Source organism: Amia ocellicauda, chromosome 2, assembly GCF_036373705.1.
Source record: "Amia ocellicauda isolate fAmiCal2 chromosome 2, fAmiCal2.hap1, whole genome shotgun sequence".
Taxonomy (NCBI): Eukaryota; Metazoa; Chordata; class Actinopteri; order Amiiformes; family Amiidae; genus Amia; species Amia ocellicauda.
In genome coordinates, this window is record NC_089851.1 from 35,969,167 (window position 1) to 35,995,790 (window position 26,624).

Sequence of the window (26,624 nt, forward strand, 5' to 3'; positions counted from 1 at the left end):
TCAGTTCCCAAAACGTTTAATTTTCCTTGCCTTGACACTTTCAGGGGATGAGGTAAACACAGTTAAATCGATAACAAACCTTCCTGTTGTTTGTATGTGTCGTCCGCAAGGTCACAGAAGTGGAGTGGTGGAATTATACTAAATGGGCCTGACTAAGGGGCATCATATTTACTCATTATCTATATTGTTGATTGTTCAGTAGCCAATATAATCTGTATAATGGCAGTTGGATATTTAGAGGTCGAAATACAATTCTAATAGTTTCATATCAATGCTCGTCCAAAACCTGAGACCCTCAGAGAATAAGTAACTGGAATGATAAAATCTGTCCACTGACATTTTAACAGGCCGTACCTCATAAAACCCCCGGACCAAAGCTTCTGTCTGCTGCACTACTCCCCGTTCCACTCTCCACTTCACCATTCGCTCAATGTACTCTTTTTTGTTTTTTTCCGACACCTGCAGATTGGCACCACCAGATTTCAGCTCCCGTTCCGTTACCTGTGAAGGCAAGCAACATGAATTTGCAAATGAAAAACAGTGGATTCAAAGAAGTGGCTCTCTAGGCTGAGGCGTTATAACACGTCTCCTAATGTCAAGTTTTGTTTTCATCTCCGAATGGCCCAAAATAAGAGCACCACGGAAAGCGAGTTTCTGAGAATACATGAGTTTTGGGTGCAAATGGCTGAGTGAGGTTTTATGTCTTTTTGAAAGCTTTACATGAAAGAAATATCTCTGCCAGTTGTTATTAGGGTAGAACACCACATACAATAAAATCTCCTATGTTTTCTTTTTATAAACTATAATAGCCCTTAAACCTCACCACAGTAAATATGCACAATAATTGGTTCTGCAATCCATGCACTTTACTTTTCGATTGTTTTCCTTATGGTTTCCTATAGCTCTTCCTGCTTTGCCTTTGCCGTCCTACATCCTCTCATTATACCATGGCACTCTGTATCAGACTTCCATTAGGCAGAGACTGAATGTAATGTATGTATATCAAATTAATGTAAACACCTCCCGATTTTGAACTCAACCTGTGTAACTAAAGTGTAAGCAGAGACCTAATCTTTCAAACTTGAATACAATTAATTAAAATACGTTCCTTCTTCAAATTGAGGAATTCGAGGAGACTCCATTTCATGCATTGAATCTGTTACATTGTACTTGTATGTTGCATTCACCTGTGAAATTAAAAGGTCACTTTTAGTTTGTACCTAGTGGGTATAATCAAAATACATGCATGCCACTGCAAAGCAAGTACCATGGATGAAAAAAGCCCATACTTTTGTACTTTGGTCATTACAGAGGGCTAGCTGTATAATGCATGTTACAGTGAGTTGAATGGGTTCACTGGACATGAAAAAACTGCAGAATAAAACACACACACCTTCTTGAAAAATGTGCTGTTTATACACCCTTATGCTATGTAACCTTACTTGTCCAAAGACCTCTTCATTTACAGTGAATGTTAAGTCTAGGATGTCAGTAATGTCATTGTCCTTCATCCATTGTAAACTCTGGTGGAACTCCTCGTCTAGGTACTCAAGATCACTCAGGTCACACGGTCTACAAGACAGAGAATACAAAATACGTCACCCATTTTTACGCTTGTTGAAAAGAACACACTTGGGATCAGCCTAATATGGACTGCACTCTCACACGACACACTGAAGAAATTCACTTACAGATATACACAATATTTGAAATCCATGGTTAACAACATTGTTGACAAATAAAGATCTACCAGCAGGGGTCTCCATTCCTGACACAGTGCCTTCTGATTTTCAATCAACTCACGCTCAAAAGTACCTCATTAACCTACTTATTGTATAAATTAGAAATACATAAAACTGTTTCATGTTCTTTAACAAAACTACTCTTTTGATTGAAGACACACTACTTCTAAAACAGAGCACAACTTGTAAAAAGTACTACATTTTTCCAGTACATCAATTTGATAGACGAATTCAGTTATTGGGAGCTCAGCTGGAACCAAAGCCAGAAGACACTCTGGCTTGAGACACAGGAAGTGGACTAGTCTTGGACTATCTAAGAAAAAATAAACATTCGGTAGGCCAACATTAGTGCTCACCTGGGTCTGTGAAAACCAGCCCTATACTGATGTTGTGCTCATATTAAATATAAATAAGCTGTGTGCTCGGCCCCTGACAAGTGACATTTATGCCTGGAAGGGGTCTGGTCTGAGCCGAGTGTCTAATAATAGTTCCTTTCTGAAGAGAAGTGAGGGAGAACCTGTACTCACAGCCTGAGAAGGGCTTTGTAGAAGGGTCTTGTGAAGAAAGCATCCAGGAGGTACTGGTGGATCAACGCCAGCCCAAGGATTCGCCCACTGAACCGGAACCTTGAAAACAAACCACAGAGCCGAGGTCACGCCTACTGGCTATGTGCAGAGAAGCCAGCATGAGTCCAGATTTACGACAATGGGTGCCCTGGAAACTATAGGAGATCTTAAGTAGTTATTCTCAGATACATACAGTTCTTGGAAGTTGTCCGTTTTTAGCGTTATTAGTCATATGAATCAAATCAAGATGTAACTGGCTGAATGTAATGAATGAAACATAGAGGTCTAGAGTTTTAATACTAACTGTGACCTTTTTGAAGTCATGAAGTATAATCTAGTTTTTCTCATGGGGTTTGTCTGTAAATTCATCATGTGTAAAGAAGGACATTACTACTGTGGGATTTGCACCATGCAGGGTTTGAATACTCCCAGGCACTAGCTATTGAATGAAACCAAGCTGATGATGCAAGTATAACGAATATAAATAAAATGTAATACAGCTGCGAAACAGCATTCATTTCAGGGAGCATTGACATGGTGTTCTCCACCATGGTGATCGAAGAAACTTTTACCAGCCCTAGAAAAGGAAGTCTATTTGGAAGAGAGTTTATTTTTTTGTTATGAGGTGATCAGAGACAAGCGCTCAAAAACTTCCATCTCCAACAATCTGCCAGACCGTGCAACAGTGTGTCCCACCAGAGAAACTGTATTCTCTGCAGTAGAGGAAGAGGCAAGGTAGGGAAAACCTTGCTTTTGTGGTCAGCCTCACCCAGTCTGTCAGAGCTTTGAGCTAAACTCAAAATCCCTGCCAGACTGGGAGAGCTGTGGATTCAATCCCTTTCCTGCTAATGCTGTCAGCAGGGGGATTGCCCTCCATCACTGGGAGCTCCCAAGAACACATGGCATGTCAGAGCGAGACTCTCACTCCGCTGATCCACGGGGTCACTCTTGGGAGCATGGAAGTGACTACAAAATCCCGGGACTGAATATACTCAGAATTGCTCGTACATGTTAACTTGTCAAAAACAAAACACACACATACACACGCACACACAAAAGTCAACTTGAAAAATATTTTCTAAAATAAAAACAATAATATAAAGCTATGTAGGCAATTATTCCAAAAATCACTATATGATGCTGTGTTCAGAGAGGCTAATTTACAAATTACATCAATGTAAATTACCCCCAAAGAAAATACTATTCAAATAATGAGGCAGACTTTTGTTTTCTTTTCTGAATAAGTTTTTTACAGTCCACACTTTGGGTGTGACTGAGGTGAACTAATGAATTATGCAGCCCTGTTCATTTCACATTTGTTCCAAAGTGTGCATAAGGAGGAAATGCCAGGAAAGATTTCATGCACATATGGACTAAAGCCCAGATGATGAGGAATAATGCCACAGTTCTGTCCATTCGGGCCTTTGTTAAGAGATACACGAAAGGAAGTAATCTGCCATCACAACCTTTATCGATGCATCTTGATATTGCATTAAAGATCAAACGTTAAAAATAGCTCTGCCAATCTGCATACCGAGGCTGGAGATGGTACAGATTGGGAGATAATGGGAAGATTGTGAAAAGTAAAACTGAAACGTAACGTTTACTATATGGGGACTTGATTCAAGTCTTCAAAATATATGAAAGGCATTGACAACATCAAACCAGAGGAGCTTTTCCAGATCAGCAGGGACACATGGACCAGGGGACACAAACGGAAATTGGGAGACAAGGCATTCAAAACAGGAGACGCTTCTTCACACAGAGAGTTGCCACAATCTGGAACAAACTCCTCAGCGATGTGGCTGAAGCTGAAAAAATAAACTGGATAGGATCCTTGGATCACTTAGTTATGAATGGACACCAAACGAGTACAATGGGGCGAATGGCCTCTTGTTTGTAAACTTTCGAATGTTCTTAGGTTCTTATAACAGTATGTGTCTGTGTGTGTGTACATGTAGATTTATTCGTTTACGTTCACAGATATATTGGTATATTTAGAATAGGCCACCAAGGGCTGCTACTAGAGGGCAACAGTCAACTTCTTGTGCAGGTCTTACAGGTGTTTCCATCCAGGCAATACGTCCTGTGAGCAGGACATGAGGCAGTTGGAAATCTCCCTTCACAGCAGCTCAGTGTACTTCCAATTACCATACACAGAGGAGGGAGAGGGGGCTGACTTATAGCTCTGTATGAATCCCATGACTGAGGTGAAAATGTTGAGGGTTCTATTTTCCGAATTAGAGGTTTCAAAGGAGAGGATTCAGTATTTACAGACCACGTCAAAATAAATACTGACAAAAACCAAACAGCACTTGGGTCTCATTCATGGCCCACAGTGAAGTTTCCACCATATTTTCTGAGAGAGGTAAGACAAGTAATAACAGTTGATGACCACCAGCGGTAAATTAATGTGGAAAAAAGTCAAAAGAGCATCTTAGAAAAAGTAATTCCTGAGATTTACTTCTAGTTTTACAGATTTTACAGTTTTGCACTAAACATGTTTTGATTAATGGCTTTCAATATGATGAAAACCCAGGCCAGTGAAAGAAATGTGATGATATTAAGATGATTTGGGAAACCTCTGGACTGTATAAGCTATGTATGTGTGTTTTAGGGTTTATTGATGTAGGTTTACAGGGAAATAATGCTTATTACAGGAGACTCACATCCGAGACAATTTGAAGGCATTCATTATACTATTTATGATATCTATAATCTATAATCTATAATGCATACCAGATATGAATGTCTGTAATTTGACTTTGATCAATGCAAAATGCATTAAAAAAAATGTGGGAATATAATATAATTTAGTCTGAATGCTAACTGATTTGAAGAATTAGCTTCTGATATCACTTTAATGTATGAAATCACAAAACAGAATGGTATGTCAACAGCATATATATATATATATAAAATATCAACATATGAAAAGCAGTTTAAACCAGAAATACAATCAGTCAAACAGTGTAGTAAAATAATATTAGTGCTGTGACCGTAAAATGTATATGAATAAGGTCTTCTGTAACATTTTTTTGTTTGACAACCTATTCCAAATGAGTCAGTGTTTGCATGTCTGAAAACTAACAACAACAGACTGAAAAAAGCTTTCTTTTCAAGGGGAAATTTGATTGACGAAGGAAAAATACTGTTTCTGACAGCAGCTATCAATTCACTAGGCTGTGAAAACACAAAACACAATTGGCAATTCATTTGTTTTCTTTCCGTAGCCTGCTAATTAATGACTTGACAGGGTGGCTAAGCCTTAAGCCGTAACCTCATTGTTTAGAGTTGAGCCTGAAGACTCAGACTAATTGTGGTGCCATGGTTACTATTTCATGTCAGAAAAGTTTTTTTTTTTTGCATTTTTTCTGGCCCTGAATAATGAGCCACAAGTCAGATGTTTGCTGACTGTCAAGATGGCAGAAATCTGCAGGAGAAAAATGATTGCAGTTTCTCAAGATTAGTTGTTCTTTTTAGTTAAGGTTCATATTGTTTAACATTTACATAGATTTAACTACAAAGAAGTGAAATTAAACCTCAAACACCTTATTAAAAAAAAAAAAATCATACATTTGCAATTTTCAGTTTTACTGCTATTTCATTTTAATTAAGTGAAACATACGGCCCATATCAAGACTCATATTTACAAGTATACTATATTTATTAGATAATATATGTGTCACATATTTAAAACACACTATACATATTTATGCAGATTATAATTATATGAGTTTTCCACATGGATGATACCTCATATCTTTTGGAAAGAGACCATAGAGTGCAGATGATATTAACCTTGACTCTGCACTGTACTTTAGCTAACTCGCAGGGATTAGGAGAGTTCATTTACAGCAACAATTTGGTTTGTCGACGTCTCTCAAGAATGTCTGGTGAGTGACAGAGAAGCTATAAACACGACCCCAAGAGGCTGGGTTTGGAGAAGGGTGATTATATATTTATATATTTTTCTAGGCAGTTCAGACACTTATTATAAGTCTGTGTTTCAGAAGCTGTGGCCTGGATTCTTAGGATGCCCCCTGTAACCTGAGAGGTCATTGCTCCTGTGCTATGAGATATGGGAGGAGGGGAAATTGTACTACAAAAATGCACTGTAATGATATGGTTAACCCCTAGTAATGCCTTGGCATTATCTAAAGGACAAGTATCATCTCACTTATATATCATGAAAAAATAAGATATGAAACAGAAGCATTGGTTACACAACTGTTGGGCAGCAGTAAGTGAAGATAACCCTTGGGTCCTCAGTCTAGAATAGGGTTGCTAGAGGATTAGGAACAGACCCTGAGGGGAGTTGATAGTGGACTGACTCACAGAATCACCAGAGCCTCTGTTAAAAAAAAAAAAAAGTCTGATATATGAGTTGGGTGTTGTTCTTGTTGGGTGGAGAAAAATAATAGAAAAAAAATCAATTGAGAGAAGGAAAGCCGTGTACACTTTACCATTCCAGATGATTCTCCACAAATGCAGACATGGGACTGATCTGCACGGTGTACGTGTCGTTGGCCGAGTACTCAAACAGGCCGTAGTAAGGGTTGAAGAGTTCTTGGGAAAGCAGGAAGAAGAACTCCCTGGAGGGGCCGCTGTAGTCTAGACTGCGTGGACGAGAATGGTCAAACAGACTGCATTAGCGAAGGTGCCCCTCTAGGTAAGAAAGTAATCAGTAGTTCACATGTTTTTGTATAGCAATACACAAGGAGTATTCAATAGCACCCTATTGTAGCTGTGAATGCTGCTACGCTGAACAGTCTGTGAAGGTAGGCTCTTGAGCAGTATTATTGAAAATCGAGTGCTATGAGTGTTGTTCAGTTTTTTGAAGGCACCACAATGCAGATGTTGAAATAAATGCAGGAAAACTTCGTCTTGCACTTAAAACAACCAAAAATACTTCTGGGTGATAATGGTTGTAATCACAACAGTGCGTGGCATAGATTGCATTAGGAACTGTTAGGGTATTATCATAGGGTAGGTGTTTTTTTTCAATGGGATATTTCAAAGCTTTTAATTGCTGTGGACTAGCAATTTCCATCTTGTGTACATCCTTTGAGTTTGATAGGAATTCTTTGGTTTATATACAAGTAATACATTTTTCTGATGAAGTTAGTGATAAAAAACTTCACGACTTTTCTCAAAATAAGACAATGTGTTCTGTCTTGTAAGCTGAACTATAAAATGAACTAAACATATATGAACTAATTAAGTGATGAAGTGCAAGGCTGTACCCCTCCTCTCCGACGAAGGTGACGTAGAGCTTGTTGCGCTGGAGCTCCTTCCGGGAGTAGGCCATCACCTGATTGAAGGTGCCCTCCAGCAGGTGGTCTCTCCGGATAATCAACCTGCAACACAGCACTGCTGAGACCCAGCCTGAGACAGAGGCAAAGCCACCCACCACCCCAGAAACCAGCACACACTGAGACTGCAGATTCCCAAGACAGAAGAGAAGCAAGACTACATAGCCACGTGGAAAAGATTATTCTTTCTAGGCATCCAAGGAAGCCAGAACTTCTACCCTGAAAGGTGCTGCCCCAGCCTGGTTTGGAAGCAGCTGGGGGCAGTTTTCAGTTCACCTTACACAGTCCTAGTGTTAGTGTACAGTAAGACTTGGATTTCAACCAGTGAGAAAATAAGCCACTGAGGGCCTGATCCACACAGGCCAGTCTCCTGACGCAAGGGGTTTAAACACTTCACAGAGTCTTGGGGGAATGACGTCAGAGTAACAGGCTATTAAACACAGCTGCAGGAAGGATTTAGCAGCTGCTAGACATTGGCTTCATAATGAGGAATACGTTTTTAAAGTGTTGCCAAAGATATCCTTGGAAATCTATGAAATTTCTCAAAATTCTTCAGCCCTTCATGTGTTAAAGGGTTACTTGGGTCATTTTAAACGGGTCCACAAACAAAAAATAAGTCTAATTTCCACGTAAATGTTTTTAATATAATTTTGACCGATATAAAGGTAAATGTAACTTGTTCTATTTGATCTAGTTCTATACGTTGTTATTATTATATACCAGGGGTAGTCAATTATTTTGTGTCAGGGTCCAAATTTCTTGGTCAAGGTATAGTCAAGGTCCAGACATCGGGGGGGGGGGGTTCACACCTTCAAATGACCCTATACAACACACACACACAATTCTGTGAATTAGTAATATACCCCATTGCTTATATTTAGTACATTCATTTGACAAAGTACAAAAATCACACATCAACCAACATTATACAGGCAAAATAGTTTCTGGTGCTTGTCAATCACAGATCTATGTCGGTGGGTCTCTTTAATTGAAACAGGTGAGGACGCACAAGTCTCGATGTGTGCGCTGCTAGAAATATGCGTCTGCATTGGAAATCATTTGTTTCCACCCCTGACGTAGGAGTTTCTAGGTGAACACAAGCAATGGCACTGTGAACCCCCCGATCGTGTCAATGCACTTTTATACTTTAGAGGCGAGGTTGACGTATGTCCAAACAACAAACGATGCACATTTTAGCTGCTTATTTATAGGAATCAGGAAAACTGAATACCTAAACTGAACTGAATTTTTGTTTTGTTTTTTTGACAAGTACAAACTGCCACTCTTGCCCCAGTCCAGGGTGTGTACAGAGACGCTGAACAGGGAATCTGCGAGCAACCAACTCACTCACTAACTAACACCAGCTCTATACAGGACATCCATATTAATACATCACATCCTATTGGCTCATAACCAGGAATTACTGCGACTAGGTTCCACACTATAACACTATAACAAGCACTTGAGTGCAACACACCTCCATAACATTACTTATGATAAAATATGATAAAAAGTTAATTAAAATTATTCTCACGGTACAGTCAAAAGCGTCTGGCGGTCCAGATTTGGCCCGCGGGCCACCTATTGACTATCCCTGTTATATACCATATAACAAGGGCCCTGTGTTTTATGCTCCATGTTTTCTAAGGCTATTATACATTCCTCCCCCTCACAAGGTGGCCATGCAGTCTGCTTAATGAAACCGCTTATTGATTAATAATGTCACGATTCCTTTTTCATCTCCATTAGCCTTTTTCATTTAGGCACACTTTATTCCCCAATAGTCTTTAATTAAATACATTTCTACTGGGAGTACTGTATTTACTCAATACTGTTTTCATAATTCACACCAAGCAATGTAGTTTAATAAAAAAGTCACACCAGATGTACAGATCGCCTTGATTGCACAGACAGATTGTGTGGTCTACACAATGTTTTCTAACTTTTTTGGTAAATCAGCTACTTTATTCATTTAAAAATCTGCCTCATAATGTGACAGATCTGTGCAATTATTCGGTGTAATCAGTGCCGCCCCCTCAGTCGGGCGATGGTTGATCACACACCTGTAATGCAGACTTACTTGATTTTTCCTGGCCCCTGTCCATAGCCCTTCGCCTCCAACTTTCTATAGAAGTTGCGGAGCTTGGCCTCAAAGTCTCTGCGGTACGGTGCGGGGGCTCTGGCACTGGCCCTCTGCAAACCTGCCAAGACAAGCAAAGCATTTTTAGTGCCCCAGATGTCCATAATGCAACAGTACTTTCTCAAGCCAAGCTAATGGCACATCGGTCATGTGGGAGGTGTCAGTATTATATTTGTAATATTTCATATGTAAAATATAATCATATATTTTTGCAGAGTCTCTACACAGTGTTAGGACAAAAAGGAACCAATATAAAAGATACAAAATGTAGATTACTCCACATATTTCAACAGAAATTAGACTGAAAGGCACCTGTCTTTGTTATAAACAAGTAACAAAACATGCCTTTACATGTCATGAATAGATTGAAATTCATTTTGAATAAATAGGCAGGATGTTACAATTTAGTACAATGCTAACCAGTACACAGGGGGTCCTACTGTATCAAAGAATATGATTTTTACAAATTGTTCACACAATAAAATACATTTTAGGGATGCAGTTATATAAGTAAATCTGACTTCACAAAAGCCAAGAGTTAAGATTTTAGCATATAGGTTGTCAATTCAAAGAAGTTCAAAGTTGGAGATAAAAAAATAAAACTGCTAGTGACCTCTTAGGAGAATCAAATCTCAACAAAAACAAAAAATCCATGAAATGATTATAAATAAACATAACTGTGTTCTTATATAATAAATATATGTTAGATATTTTTAGGTCATGTCTGAAAAGTAGGACAAAAATGTAGGACAATACCAGTCCTCCGATGAGAATCCTTTTAAGTCTCTTACATTTTCTCATTTAAAAATTCACAAAAGCCTTTTAGCAAGCTTATCGACTCATTAAGCAGAATTAGGATGCTCTTTGGAGAACAATGGGGAATAAAATCATGGCTTTTTTTATGTTCACATCACTTAAGTTACTAAGCACTGTGAAAGCCAGTATAAAGATGACCGCACACACCAGGACAAACAGCAGGGGTGAGGTTTTAATTACTTAGGAGGCTCACAATAGGAAACCCCACAAACAGGATTGCTACATTTTATATTGGAACATAATGCAAAAAAATACTTTTTGCCATAAAGCATAAAGATTAATTGCTTTGCTGAAAGCCACTGGAAGTAGCTTAAGTCGGTAATAATGCCAGTTCCACATGCATTGTAATAATAAGGCACATTTCAGCAAGCCATGGATTTTGCTACTATACACCATGTATGGGGAGTAATATCAAAGAACCTTTTATGAAGAGACTGGATTATGTTCAGTCTGATTTAGAATAAATGAAAACGTGTAGTGTTACTTCTCTTATTTTTCCTGACAAATTGTGTTGGTAATACAATTACTATGGGATTTTCTCTAGTGAAAATTCTGCTCTCCATTTTCTGAAATTGTAAAAAAAAAAAAAAAAAAAAAGCTACAATTTGCATAATATTGCTGTGTGCAATTATCCTTACATCTAGTCATTGGCGTCAAACTGTACAAACTGTCAGGGCAACAATATAATATTCTTTTCAGGAGACGCAACTGGCTTGTAGCTGTTATTTTGGTTGCTGTATTTACTCTCAGGCTGCTGTGTGTGTTTCACCCTTTGGGACAAGCGCTCCTTACTCGTTTACTACGGCTAAAGAGGCGCTTGTGCCAGTCACAGTCGGAGAGTCATTGCCACGGCTGAACGGAGGGGACAGTCACCTGGGGAGTTCTGCGGTGAGGAGGCAGGGGAGCAACGCGGGGAGAAGCTGTAGCCCGGGTGGAATGAGGAATGGGGGGGGACGTATGACATGATGTCCTCTTCGAAGAGGCTGGAGGGGAGCAGAGAAATCAAACATGTCAGTCATGCAGACATTACACAGATCACAACACCTTGGAGGCATTAGCCTTTGCAACATCCAAACAAAGAAATAATCAAATGAATCAATTAATATCATAGCAGATACAGCTGTGGCATAATTAAAGTAAAACATGTCCCCCACCTTTTGTTAGCTTTCAGCAATAGTCATGTATTAATTCTATTCAATTGAGGTTTATTAAGATCTAACTTATTTATCTACACTTTCATTTAATATTGATTAATATTTTTACGTTTGATTGTGATGTTCAAGGTAAGTGAGGCTCCAGGTAAATGACTGGAGTTCAGACTGGGGTAACATGTACTTTTGTCTGTGACTATATGTAAAGGCAGATATTCAAAGTCTTTAAGTGCAGAGAGATAAACAATTAAGTACAACATTATAGTCTTGATAAACAATTCTGGTGCATTGCTCTGTTACATATACTGTATGTACGTCTGCTTACATTTTAAGTTTATTCCTTCTGTGCCTACCTGCCTTTAAAAGCAGTTATAAACATTGTTAAATCATGTCTGTTCTGCAATAAACAGACTAATTTTAGACACAACCGCCACATCTCTGATAACAGAAGATGAAAATGATATTTCACCATCGTGTCTTGGCGGGGAAATGACATTAAGCTACAGCAGGCCTGTCTATTCAAATGAAAGCTTCCATTATGGGAGTCCTTGGATGGCAAACACATCAGGATATAATATTAGAAAAGAGATCTGTAATAATAAAAAATCGTGTAGCCTTCAGCTTACAGGTATAACAATGATAAATGTGCTTCCTGACTAATATGATATAAGTGGCCACTGTAATTGTGAAAATGTGATTTATGTTTGCATTTGTCTGATACAAAAAGGGGAAGTCTGGTTCGAGAGGGCTTTAAAGAGGTGTTTTCTCAGATCAAATCCAAATGACTGAATTCACCAAAGCAACTCTATGATTGTTGGAGAGTTGGAGACCCATGGTTCAGTTGAACACATGTGACACTAGCTCATCGTGTTCCATCACAAACATCTACAGACCCAGTTTAGAAGCAGAATTGACTTGGCCTGAACGGCGGCGACTTATTTTAGAAGTAGGAGAAAATGACATTAGAGGCAGCTGTTATGAAGGATTGAATACCCCGGGTCACAGAATGCATAATCCACTGGAAAACAATTTACAGGGGAGTGAGTGAAGCTGTAGAGGTGGACAAGGGTTTCATCAAGTCTCCCAAGCCTTTGTAATCCAGGAGACGTTTCCCGGTGACACAATTGATAGGGCTGCTCGTTTGGATCCAATATGGCCTGACTTTGAGCCTATCTAACCCCAGCAGAGTTTGGCTTATTGCAAACCCTCTCATGAGAAATCTTGGTCATTGTCAGTTAAAACATAAACTGGAATCAGCGATGTCGAGAGGACTCAACATTCGCTCAACATTTTTCACTTTGTACAATAGTGGCCATAGTTACACTGAACAAGGAACAATTAAGGATTGGTCATTAGTCAAACATGCAGACATGTCAGGGTGCAAAACGTTATCAAAACCTTCTCACCAGAAAATCGAATTCAAACCCGGACTTGTATGTTGAAAACTGACAAGTGGATGGTAAGGGAGAGAGGCTTACCTTAACAATATAACCAGGTCTGCGTCACAAGACAACTTCTCAACCCCATGAGTGCCTTCTGTTCGGATGTAATGAATCTTCTCCCTGCAAGCGGTGGCAGGAGATCATTCCTTATTATATTGCTCACTTTCTTTTGGTGTCATGAAATATTGCAAGCTCTGTCGCAAACAAACGGTGTTCCCATTTGTCTTTAACGTTATGGTGACTGTAGCTTGTACTAATAGGAGTCCTTCTGCTTTCTGATAATTATGAACCCCAGTGAACTCATGATGTTGATGCTGACGGTGATGTTCTCTTAGTGCCATCAACGTGATTTTAGATGAGAGTCCAATTTAAAGTAAAGGAAACCCAGCATCACATTACGGGCATGGGTGAATGTTGAGATGGTCCAAACAAAAGCATTCAAAGGGCTCTTAACCAAATAGATCAATCTGCACATCATCATTTTAACTATCTTTTGCCCTAACCTGTATATCACAACTGTGATACTCCATGTATTCCACAAAGGGTATGGTATGCTTCATGACATCGTTAAATGGTTTGTGAGTGAAGAAGCAAAGGAGTTAGCTAACCAGGTACCTCAGAGCATGGTTCCTGGCCAGGCTTGGCTGTCGTTCCTGAAGCAACTCCAAAATATTGGGCTGGCGAAGGAATGCAACGATCTTGTCATTATAGGCTGGAATTAGAAAACAAAGGAAAAAACATCATGTGATTCTGTCAGCTGAGCAGTAGTTAGTTAAGTTTACACAAGCATGGTATGACAACTCCACCATACTGTAAAGAAGCCATGGATGCTTATTTGGTTGAGCCTCAGTCAAAGAAAAAAGCTGTTGCCCTCGTATATTTGCTTTAAGAAATAAGGAATATCCATAGAAATGCCTATGATATACTTGACAACACTGTGCTGTGATAGCGGAACAACTGTTAGTCTGTAAAAAGTTACGAAGAAGATGAAGAGAAGATTTCCACCATGACAGGTTCTTTGTAACGGCTCTATGGCACAGTGGCAAAATTGCATATCAGAAAATTGCATACTCAGTTTTATTGCATAGCAAACAGCTGGTCCAATTTTAAATTGCATTGTTTTTAATGGAAACATGCTTCGGATTAGTGCATAAAGTTACTTGGTCCCGTTCATAATTTCACAATGCATTTTGTCACCTGATAATTGCAACGTGCTGTCCACTACAGTAAAATTGTGACTTTGACAAATACTTTTTTCATACTTAGTAGAAGAAGAAACAATCTATAGAAAGTTTACTAGCTACAAACGTTATTTTCTTATAATAACTTGCCAGGATTAATACATACTCCAGTTAAGTGCACAATGTCACAACAGACCCAAGCCTATGCAATTATGGAGTCACTGGAGTCAACTATACACAGCACACCAAATCCTACATCTATACATGTAACAAGAAAACATCCTAGCAGAGAGAGATAATATTTCCCCCCTCAAATATAAAAGTGAATGACATAAACTGCATGTTTGGCTAAAACCTGTAAAATCAATAATAAGAAGCAAGTGAAATTTGAAGAGAATGGTGTGTGTTTGCTGAGGTTTGTAATTATACCTTGCTGTCTAACCACTTTTATAAGGACTGTTTACTGCGTGAAGCTGAATTCCTCAGTAGAAGCCTACAATTGAGGTACAATGCAGATTATATTGCTAATAGGCATTTCATAGCTAACCACTTTAGACCCTTTGCTCAGTTGTCAGCTTAATTATTAGTTACCATAAAAAATATATATCTTGGGTTTCATTCTAAGTACTGAAAAGGAGTCTGAGTCACGAATGTCCTTGAGAAGGGAATTCCACAGACAGCTGGTAGAGGAACTAAAAAACTCACACGTGACAGCGAAAGTACTTGCACAATGAAGCAACCAATGCCGTACAATTCCTTTACATACCCAAAACAATACACAAAGTATAAAATATACCAGCACAGATGACTAGGATTGTGTTCAAAAACATGTATTTCTAGTTAAAGCAGTAGCATTTACCTGTGTAGAACCTGCAGCCACTTTACTTGCTATATCAAATGATTATAAGATATCACATTATATGGTATTATAGACATCAAAAGATTTCAGAACATGGCATTATAGACCACATTTATTTACATACGTAAGAACATAAGAAAGGCTACAAATAAATGGAGATATTCTACTAGGCTTATTACAAAGCAGTGAAATTTGAATATTAATTATTCTGGCATTTTCTTTAGATTTTTTTTTTTTTTTTTTTTTTTTTTTACAAACCTAGTGGTACTGAATCCTGGTGGTACTGGTTCCTTATGGCTGCAACCAGGCTGTTACCAGGCCTGGCCAGCAAAGATGCTCCTCGACTTCTGGACACTTCTGAAGCCTGTCAATAACAGAGGCAAATCACATCACATACTGTTGACAAACCAGTAAGACAGTCTAACCAGCATTAAAGGGTTCATATGAACCTCTAACTATTAATATTAAAAACCTGTCTTAACCTGTCAGGATCCCCAAATGACCTAAAATGATTCACTTGTTTCGCAAAAATGTGCATTCTGGAAGGCAATTTCTGATGCCTTATACATGTAAACACAAGCCTGTCATTTCAGACGTATAACTGACAGATACACATTTGTGAGTGTGGGTCAATAGTTAACACTCTGTGCATGCTTACTGTTGGTTGGCAGGGACCAAGGGCAGGATAGCTGGGTGAAGGACTTAAATAATATTAATTATTATTGGCTATCACACTAAAAATAAACACACAAAGCATAGAAAAATGATAGACACCTAGCAGGATGTTCAAGAAGATAGGTTAGATGAGGTGATTTAAAAGACTGCTTTTAGCTGGTTGGTGAAAACTGTAAAGAAAAGCAAAACATCACTATGGGGTCACACACGTTATCTGAGACTCCTATATATAGAATGATGTTCAAAGTCACTGCTGCCTCAGCTGAATGATACACCGGTGTTGTGTGTGCGCTGCCTGTTGCGTCTCTTGTGACCGGACGATTCCAGCCGACTCTCACCTCTCCGGCGCTGTAGCTGCGCAGCCGCTGGAGGTGCTGTCTGTGCGTCAGGTGGTTCGGCAAGCGGCCGTTCTGGAGAGGAATCCTGGGGTCAATGAATGTGGTGGCTCGACTGTTATGGTCAACGAAGAAAGACTAAAAAGAACAACAAAGAGATTTTAAAAGGAAGGGAAAACAGGCCTGTCGGTGTTAGGAAAACATTGGCATTGTCACAATTCTGTGTTCAAAAGTAACAAAAAGTTTAACACCAAAGAATTCCAGTTCTTGTTAGTTAAAAGCATAGCTGAAACAGGATTGAAACTAGAAACATTTTGGTCAAGGTAAGCAGTAGACTTACAAATGTTTTAAAAACATATATGTTTTCCTGTTATCAATCACTTATTATGAATTAGTACCTAGAATCTATTTATAACTTGCTGAAACTGTGGCATGATCTTTTTACAGAAGGCTTCTTGTTTCTGCATATGGAAACCCACTTTCAAGTCCTTACTCCTAGCACTGTAAATAAACATATATATATATATATATATATATATATATATATATATATATATATATATATATATATATATATACACAGATATAATACTCTTTATATATAATACTTTTTATAATTAATATCATTATATTTACTATAATTGATTAATTGGATTGACACCTTTATCCAATGTCATTTACAGAGTATAGAAGAAACCTATAACAGTACTTTACATTTTCAACAAAGTGGTGGTGACAGCAGCTGGTTACTACTATAGCATAAATGATCTTTATAGTGTAAATTTCCCATCATTTAAAATTCATCTGAATGAGTAAAAGGAAAACATTTATAATCATCTGAATACTTTTAAACATGCACAACCAGTGACTACAATTATACATAAAGCACTTACCTTCTACCTTCATTTCTTAGGACACAGTATGTACGATCTGTACAGCATGTTGTACCTAGACTGCTTCAACTAAGATTATTTTGCCTAATCCGCATTTGACATACTTTAGTGACAATGCACAGTATTTAAGTGTTCACAGTTGTCATTTCCAATAATAGACGTGTGGAAAACTGTAACTGACTTTCTTTTTTTGTGTGCAAAATTTACCGTAAATGAAGAATGTGACACTAAGACAATAGAACATATAGCTGTAAGAAACTGAGGTGTAGGTACTGTGTTCTACAATTATGGTCTGCTAGCGATCGTTGAAACAATATATTTTATTTGGTGTTGCCTACTGAAGAACTGCATTTCTTTCCCTGTGTAAACAAGGTCACTGTCTCACTGTCTCACTATGCTACGGTACTGTGCTATAGTGCAACCCTGATACCTAGAAGAACAGGGTCTGATAAGAACCAGTTTTCAGCAGCAATTTGGGCTTGATACATCATACAAACCCCCCTTATATTAAACATTACGTATGCCTTAATTCTCCCAGGTTTGACTATATATGGGTCTTCCTGAGCAGGTGTCAGGCAGAAACCGAAATTCCACTCATCATGTGGGCCTGTTATCTTTCTCTCCTGTCTGGTCTGCATAAAAGTGCCTGTACTTTGTAACTTCTCTAATTTCCTGAGATCGCCTCTTGAACCTCTTCCATTCAGCTGCTTGTAAAAAACCTTTTGATTGGAAACATCTCCCTCTGGATTTCTGCGACTCTTCACCTACCTTCCCTACTTGGTCAGTTTTGATCTCCCAACCCCTAGGCAGCTCCAGCTGAGTGTCAGCGAATTTATTGAGGAACGTCACCAGGTCCCTGTTGTGCTGATATCGCTCAAAGTTGCGGGCATCTCGGCGGATCTTTAGGATCATGTGCTTTAGACAGGTGCTATTCGTGAACATCCGGTACGCACCCTACATAGAAGGAAAACAAACGAGAGAACGCAAACGTGAAGTCTGGCAGTCTCGGATATTGTGCCAAACCAAGAACAATGATTTTCTACTTTATTTCGTGGTAGACTTCAGATGCGTGCTTCATATCATCGTCCTCAATGAGAAAAAACAGTTTATGACCCGCCAGCGAAAAGAGAACAATAACAAAAACTCACTGGGCACACATGACTCACATAATTTGCGTGAAGAATGGTGAAGAACTCGGGATGGGTGATGAACTTCACAGCTGGCGACTGCAGGAGGAGTGTGATCTTCTGACTGTTCACTGGGGAAGAGGGACTTTCTCTCCTCGATTCTACGGCACACAAAGGTAAACGGAGGTGAGGCTCAATGCGTTTTCACTGCAGTCTTGGATAGGCAAAAATAGTAGTTTTTTTCACTCCTTATGGGATCACAAACATCATTACAGCTTTATCGGAGGAGACAAGAACATTCAAAAAGAAGACTTCCAACAGAGTTTTTTGACTGAAGCAACAGTATATTCTTCATGCAGGAGCTATAGTTTTTGTTACATTGGGTACTAATAACACAGCCTCTTTTTCATAATATAAATTGTTCTGTCAACACATCCGTGACTGAAGCGGGATGTTTACCCGAGGTTTGTGGGGGAGAGTCCGTCTCATTGTCTGTGCTGCTTGCTCTTTCCATCCTCCGGCTGCTAGTCTCTTCCTCCGTCCTGTCTGTGGCAATGGTCCTCTGAATGTTCTGGTACCTGTGGTTGCACGGCATAGATTTCCTTTACAGTGCATTCCTTTACAGTACAAGATCATTGCCTGAACGGTAACACGGTTAAGGAAATGCATTCGATTTGTGTCACTATCTTTTCTTTGAATATAAACAAAAACTGTTTTGAGAACCGAGTAGAAATGATATTCACAGGATGCCCACGGATGCTGAAATGTCAGAAAGTGTATTCTCCCGGCCCTGAAAATCATATCCAGAGATTACAATAATGAAAGCAGTAGTCAATTAAAATGCAATGTGTTACGAAGGAAAAGGTTATCCATGTTTGTCCAGTAAGTTTGAAGAGTAAACATTTGAACTATGTTACAGTGCTCAGCGTTTGTTTGCTTAAATGTTTATTTCCCATGTTTAACTGTTCGACAGTTTCAGAAAGTTTACGTGAGCAAGAAATAAATAAAGCAGATTTACAAGATGGGTAGGGTAATGTAACACCTGCACAATATTCAGTCAGGCACACAGGTCAGAAGACATTGCCTATTGACTCGTTACCATTCTCATTTCTTCACAGATCTCATGGTGTTTTCATAAAATTGTTGTAAATGTTATGAATTAATTTGTTTATTTGTTGGTCAATGACAGTTAAATGGGTTCTAAGCTGTTATGTTATAATGTTATGGAATACTCTGAAGGAAGCTATGGCAAAATACATTAGTAAACTCAATTATTTATTATTTTAAGATGTTTGTATTATTTGTGGATTGCTTGTATTCCGATGATTGCCTGAAGCTATCTAGAGACTCCCCGTCTCCACCATATTATCTAAAGCCACAAATGTCATGGCTAATGTCCCAGAAATAGTTTCTTCTGACAAGTGTTATCATCAGCAACTGACATTTGTGGATGATTCTTATCACCTCTGCTCCATTGAATCCAGAGAATTGCTGTTGTCATCGCCATTCTGGCTGAGAGAAACATAATGTACAGAAAGCATCTGACATAACGCAGGCCTTTAGACTGGGAGGTTTTTATTAGCACTGAGCTGTTGAAAAATATTAAAACAACACACATATACAAAGCGACTACATGACTGAAATCATGTCTGAAATCAGACATAGTTTCAATTTGCCACAATTACTGGCTAATTATTATTATTAATTTTATTTTTATTTCTTGGCAGACACCCTTATCCAGGGTTAATTAGTTAAACAATCTTATCCTAGTAGCAAATACTACTCACAGGCATCGCCACCATGGACAATGGCAACTACAATGGGCTGTAATGATTGGTTTAGATTCCTCAATGTAATTATAGGCATTTTCTGTGTTTCAAGTGTTTATAAGGGTTAATTACTGATAAATATTTACAATAAGAGGTTACTCCAATTGTTTACACCATTAAGAGACTGCAAATAAATTGAAATGTTCAAAAACTACACAAAAGCATATCTGTAAGTGAAGGCAAGGATCCAGGAAGGAGAATTTCTACAGAGGGATCAGCCTTAATGATGTCCGAGATTAAAGAACTAAGTGGCCGACTGTTTTTCTTGTTTTACTTTTTCCTCAGCAGGAGAAAGACAATGTGAATACAGTCTAATGTGCCCCAGTGAATAAAACAGAGAGATGTTGTACTTAGTATAAAATCTCTTTAGTTCCTCCTGAGCCCAATTTCTCCTTTTTTTGGAAGATGAGTCCCCAGTGGTATGTAATTAGGTTTGATTGAACAAACTAGTTTTCTTTCTTTGCCTCAAGGTACAAGCACTGAAGCTACAGTTGGGTGCAGATGAATAGACTGGGAAGCACAATACAGAGACGGCGAAGACATTCAGGTCCACACCTATAGGATGCCAGTCAATATTAGATGTTGTAGTGAGAGGGCTGATATCCTTATATTATATTATATATTATAAGGGAGGTCTTATCCAGTCAGTTTTTCCCTCTATAAATCTTCACTAACATTTAATTACATTATTATACTTGTGAAAATATTGTGAGATTAGAAATAGTGGCAGATACTGTTGAGATTTGAGTAAGTTAAGAAAACCCCAGACATGCCTGTTTTAGGGAGAGAAAACAGACATACATCAGTCCTTGTTTTGAGAGCACATTTTTTTGGAGCGGCTGGTTGCTACAGAAACAGCCATCAGTGTTTTTAGAAGTGGCTACAGTGTTTTCCTGTGTGGTGGTGATGTTTTTAATAGAACGCATTGGTTTTAGTTCATGCTTAGAGGCATTTAGGCTAAGGAAATGAGAATAGATCCCAGTTAAAAGATACTACCCACACAGCTCGAATATATTTGTATAGTAAACAATGTTACTATCATTATCTACATTACTATCACAAAACTTTAAAAAAAAACACTATACAAATATTTTGACTGTGAACCAAGAATATAGGAAGCATTTTTAATGTTGTTTTCAGCTCATCAAATATGGTTGGTGTAAAAGGAGTTTGACTTACAGCTCTGCACTTTGTCTTGATTGAAATGTGGAATTTTAGTAAATGCTCCCATGGAGAGTGCATGTGCCATTGACTGTCTCTGTGTTACAAAGGCTTATTCTATTCTCCTTGACTGATACAGGGAATCTGTCAATTAACTAGAGCAGGGGGGTTTGAATTTTAACACATTCACTATTGTTTTTGTCTTGCTATGTTGGTTTATGATTGCATGTGCCTACAAACAAGAACAAGCTTCTGTAAAAATTGTAATATCCCCTGGGTGGCAGTAAAGTACAAGTTGGTTTTGGTGAGCAGCGTTCATTACTGAGGCACTCTGCAGTCTTGGTCATGATTATTGGTGCCTAATGGAGATGATGTTGTCCACTGTTTCAAGAAAAGTCCATTCATAATCACACTGCATTGGTTTAAGGTTGTAATTATATAGGTATGGGGTTCCCAAACCAGTCCTGGAGGACCCCCTGCCCTGCTAGTTTTTGTTCCAAAGGAGCTCTTTATTATATAACTGAGACTCATATTGCATTGTTACTTCAATTATGCAATTAAGATTTTGGTTGAAACAAAAAACAGCAGGACAGGGGGTCCTCCAGGACCGGTTTGGGAACCGCTGATATAGGTGACAATGACATGAAACGCAATTCTTAGAAAGAAGATAGTATTAGTGCTCAACAGATGGTGTTCACTAGACAGGAGAGAAAATTACACTGAATAGGTGATTTTCATTTAAAACTGAAGAACAGCTGCAAGATTCACCTGGTGAGAGAGCCTAAACCCTGAACATGTATGGCAATCCATTTTATATATGTTTAAGCGCAGATGTGTTGATATATACTGAACAAAAATATTAACTAAAAACTTGAGACTTGAAATCCATAGATTAGGGCCTAATGATTTTATTTCAATTGACTGATTTTCTTATATTAACTGTAACTCAGTAAAATCTTGTTGCATTTTGTGTTTATATTTTTGTTCAGTATATATGTATGTACAACTGTTGAAAATATTTACACTTGCCATTTGAAACAACATTTAGCTATGTCCTGCTAGCAGTGTTTAAACTTTATGATGATGACTAGTGGTTATACCAATGATTTAACACAACAGGAAATGTAACACAATAGCTGAAGTATAGTGCTGAAAATATAAAGAATAATGGCTCAGTACAGACTTTGTTAATGTGAGTGCCATCTTAGTTTGAAAACGAGGCTCGGCATGTGCATTTATGGGGTGGTTTTGCTCTTATTGCTTGGTGTATCAATTTATTTTGCAAAACACATTTTTAAACTTCACATATGCTTTTAAAAATCTTTTTATTCTCTGTCTGGCTTGGAGACAGATAGCAGAGACCACCCTTTGCAAACCTTCAATATCATACACATAACCCCTAATCCAATCACTGTACCCCTTCTCCGGCTCTGACCTTGGAATTATCACTTCTTCATCTGCCCACTTATCTATTACCACCTGTGTCAATTCTGGTAAATAGTCTGGTAAAGATTTGTGGACCAAATTACAATGTCTGTCTTGGCAAAACTGACTGACAGAATGTTTGTTTGCTTTCTAAGCCTCATTTGCAAACTAAAATGGCACTCACGTGAATAGTCTATTGACCTGGCCATCTATCAAATTGCCCTCGTCCTTAAAGCAAAGGGTGGGTCTGCAACCTATTAAATAATCACTGACATATTTTTTATTTTGTCCATTTATCTCAAAAGTTAGGGAACATACTGTGTATGTTTCGATATGTTTGAGACACAGCAGAATTTGCTGTTCTTCAAAAACAATAAATCAATTAGCAAACAATCAGGCCTACTATGTCCACAGTATGAAATACTTTAACATGAAAAGAACAGTGCTATATTTAATCACAAACACAGCAGACAACCTCTGGTGTGAATAACCTTTGTCAGAGTGAATAAAAATAGGCCTTTATTTTCACCTCATTCACAGCACTGTGGATATTTCCGGCAGTGAAGTGCAGTGATTTTGACATTTGACCATGAGCTGTTATTCATCATGCATCCTCCACAACTGCTTACTGTAGCTTCTCTCCAAAGAACATAAAATCAACATTTTGGGCCTGAAAACCTAATAAGTCACAGTTTACTCATAACGGGAAGAGAAAGGAGACTACGGCACACTCCCCTTTCTTTGAGTCTTAAGTTAGTTCTAAAAAAAACACTGGAAAACAATGGTACAACTATAGTAAAACCATTTAAACAAAGGCAGAAGCCCTATGGTAAATGTACCAGGGTAAAAATGCATAAGGATGCCCCTTTTGTTTGCAGTTGGGCTCCTACAGGCCCCTCACCTCCTGTTGAGCTGCTCCATTTGCTGCACAGATCCGGAGCGCTGAAGCCCATCGGGGGTGGCTGCTGTGGTCGGTCTCTGCCAGGTGGTTGTCCTGTTGATATGATCCACGTAAAACACTCGGCCATGGCTGTCGATTCTGGCCTCCCAGTCTAAAACACAGCAAGCACAGACGACACACTGCTCAGTTAAACCCAAACATTGTCTTGCTCATCAACTAAAATCACAAAGCTGGGTTTCTTAATCCTGGTCCACTGTGTCTTGTTGTTTTTTTCCCCAGTGTAATCTTACCCTTTGTATTTGATCTGTTTCCTGTACTCCAGTCTTTCAGTTACAAAAAACAAGGCAAAAGAAAAAAACAAGCTTCAGTATAACCTCCAACTGAGTTCATAACTGGTCACCATGGTGTATGGGGAATATTGCTTTTCACCAAAGTCTATTGATTTGTTCTTTAATTTCTCTCTGGATAACGTTAGGTAACTTTGACTTTATTTCTGCAGTAGCTTTCGATAATAGAACTTTCTAGAGCCATTTTATATTCAGTATGTGGGATTTTCTTTACTTAAATGAGAATAAGCCAGAAATCACTTTGGACATGTGGGTGGGACAGAACTGAAGAACTTTTCTGGGGGCTGATTCAGATTGTATAAATAGTTGATGGAATAGCTGCTGGGACAGTAACTACTATAACTTATTTACTTTTATGGGTTTGGGTTTCTAAGTTTACTATGATACATTTTCATCAGTGGTCACTAGAGGTGTTTGATTTTACTACAAGAGTTCCTTTGCCTCATGTGTCAGTTTATTTTACTGCAATCCTTGACGAGTATATAGACACAGCAGGGATCAACAAACACCATTAAAACTAGCATTTCTAGTGCTCCCTGGGTCTATATATACTGTCTAACAATTTTAACCTTTGAAGACCTGAAAAGAGATCATAAAATATCTAATCAAGCAAATAAACCATGGTGCTGTTGAAATCTACACTCTTCGTTTAATATTATTCATTTCAAAAACATACTTTTAACCAGTTGCAGAATTAGGTGTCAAATGAAACACAAGGAAGTAAAAGCAAACCTTTACTTAATTCCCAACTTACTTCTGACTAGTAGGTAGAGCATTTTGCCAATGTTAGAGATGCCCCTTTTGCCTCAGAGTTTAGTCTATCATTCCCTCCATAGTCTTTACATGCTTTATGCTGCCGATGTTTCTGAACATGCTGCATGTTAACCTATGCTGTATTCCCCACACCTATGGCACACTTTACTAACCCATCCTTTTGTTTTCCTCCACATGGATGGTGAACGAGTCAGCCCTCCTTCTCATTAAACCATTCAAATCGAACATGTCACATCCAACCTCATTAGCACTGACGTACCCTCCCCCATTAACAAGTTTGGATATTCACACTGTGACTGTTTCTTACTCTGAAGAAACTTGTAGTAATGGCAGCTGTGAGTGAAAGTGGAAAGAGCAAAGTGGTGACACTTCATCCCAGTCTCGATATGAGCTGAAAGCTAAGAAAGGAGCCTTTTCAGTTCTATAAATTAGTTGTAGGCCTACCATCTTTTGTAAATTTTCTTTGAAAGCTGAGGCAGCAAAAGGAGGCAACACATCAATTATCATGATATCACAATATCATGATATATACCATATATCGTCTGTTACACCGACATATATTTTTTGGGCACTATCGCCCACCCCCCTGCAGACCATATGTCTATCTCTGTCAATGATAAATAAAACTTGAAGAAATTATCTTGAATTATCATTAGATAGCCTGTAACTTTCACAGAGCAGAGTTCCAGACAAGTTCAGTGCCACCAACTGCGTTTAGCCACAAGGAACCAAGGGTAGTTAGCTGTACTACCACTGTGAAGGTCAGGGGCAGTTCTCATTCTGAGCCTTCCAATAAAAGGTTGTTAAAAAGCCCTGAAATTGAGATAAGCCTGTGGGCACAAGAGTATTAAGGTAAAAAGGGATGTTATTATAGAGAACATGAGGAAGTAATAAAAGTGTATGAGGGGTATTACTGATATGCAGCCATGATCATCATGTTTTTCCTATATGGAAGTGGTTGTCCTCTTTTCACGCATTGGAGCCAACCACTCATTATATTCTGGGCCATCTTTTACATTACTTTTCTCAATTGATTGGATTACTAATGTGCAGTTACCATTACTGCCAAAGGCCCCATTCAAGTCTACCTTTGGAAGAATCCATGAGCAACAAAGGATGCCGGCCAATTTTCCATAGGAATAGGGTAAAAACACCAGAAATGTGGGATTCCCTTTTACAGCTGCACAAGTTGATTAATAAACCCCCCCAAAACAAACAAAAATAAATTAACAAATAGCCTTTATACTAATAAGTATCAGAGCTTGACAGCATTTTTTTATTCTGCGGTGGTGTATTAAAAATAAATCTTCTAAAAGCTTGCGTCATATTACCAGCAGGAAATTCCCCCTTTGAATTGAAAAGTCTATCTTTAGCTTCTTGAATGGATGCCCAGTTTTTCGTAGTAAAATACCAAAGCTCAGCAAGACAAGAGTGTGATATTGCACCAAACTACTCTATGAATTTATGCTGACAAACATAACAGCAAGTGGAGCTGTTAGTCATAACTATCCTGGGAGGAGAAAAAGTAAATAGATCAAGTGATATGGTTGAGTGTTTTTCAGGGACGTAAGTTCTTAGAAGTGATAGAATCTGGATTGAGCTATGAATTAGAAAAAGGAAAAGAATATGAATTTAATGCAGAAAATGCAGATGTACAATAATTAAATTTGAAGTTAGAGTACTGGGAACTAAAAAAACAAAACAAAAAAACACCTGAATGATTTACCTCGGACAGCATCTCTGGAAAGTGCCCTTGAGGAAAATATTAGCTATTCACGGATCCAGAAGTCACCAATTATGCACTGAGCGTATAATATTAAGAGTCATCACATATCTTCACATCTACTGTGTAATTTTACATAAATAGTCAAATACTTTTTTTTTTATAAATGACATTCAACCAAACTTACAGCACACTATTAAAAAGCATTGCTCACCTTTCTGA

At 38.4% G+C, this 26,624-nt stretch overlaps 1 protein-coding gene across 1 annotated transcript in view; it reads right to left on the reverse strand.

Moving 5' to 3' along the window:
* The window catches only part of hecw1b (HECT, C2 and WW domain containing E3 ubiquitin protein ligase 1b), a 131,304-nt gene that overhangs the window by 11,530 nt on the left and 93,150 nt on the right, over positions 1-26,624 (reverse strand). Inside the window, exons 12-26 of the mRNA XM_066723374.1 lie at positions 23,559-23,709; positions 18,702-18,820; positions 18,282-18,403; positions 17,884-18,069; positions 16,226-16,360; positions 15,471-15,576; positions 13,788-13,884; positions 13,209-13,292; positions 11,453-11,562; positions 9,704-9,824; positions 7,555-7,668; positions 6,775-6,927; positions 2,270-2,368; positions 1,443-1,572; positions 355-501 (exon numbers count right to left, since the gene is read on the reverse strand). Of these exons, the coding sequence (XP_066579471.1) occupies positions 355-501; positions 1,443-1,572; positions 2,270-2,368; positions 6,775-6,927; positions 7,555-7,668; positions 9,704-9,824; positions 11,453-11,562; positions 13,209-13,292; positions 13,788-13,884; positions 15,471-15,576; positions 16,226-16,360; positions 17,884-18,069; positions 18,282-18,403; positions 18,702-18,820; positions 23,559-23,709 (1,874 nt within the window). The remainder of the gene's footprint in view (positions 1-354; positions 502-1,442; positions 1,573-2,269; positions 2,369-6,774; positions 6,928-7,554; positions 7,669-9,703; positions 9,825-11,452; positions 11,563-13,208; positions 13,293-13,787; positions 13,885-15,470; positions 15,577-16,225; positions 16,361-17,883; positions 18,070-18,281; positions 18,404-18,701; positions 18,821-23,558; positions 23,710-26,624) is intronic.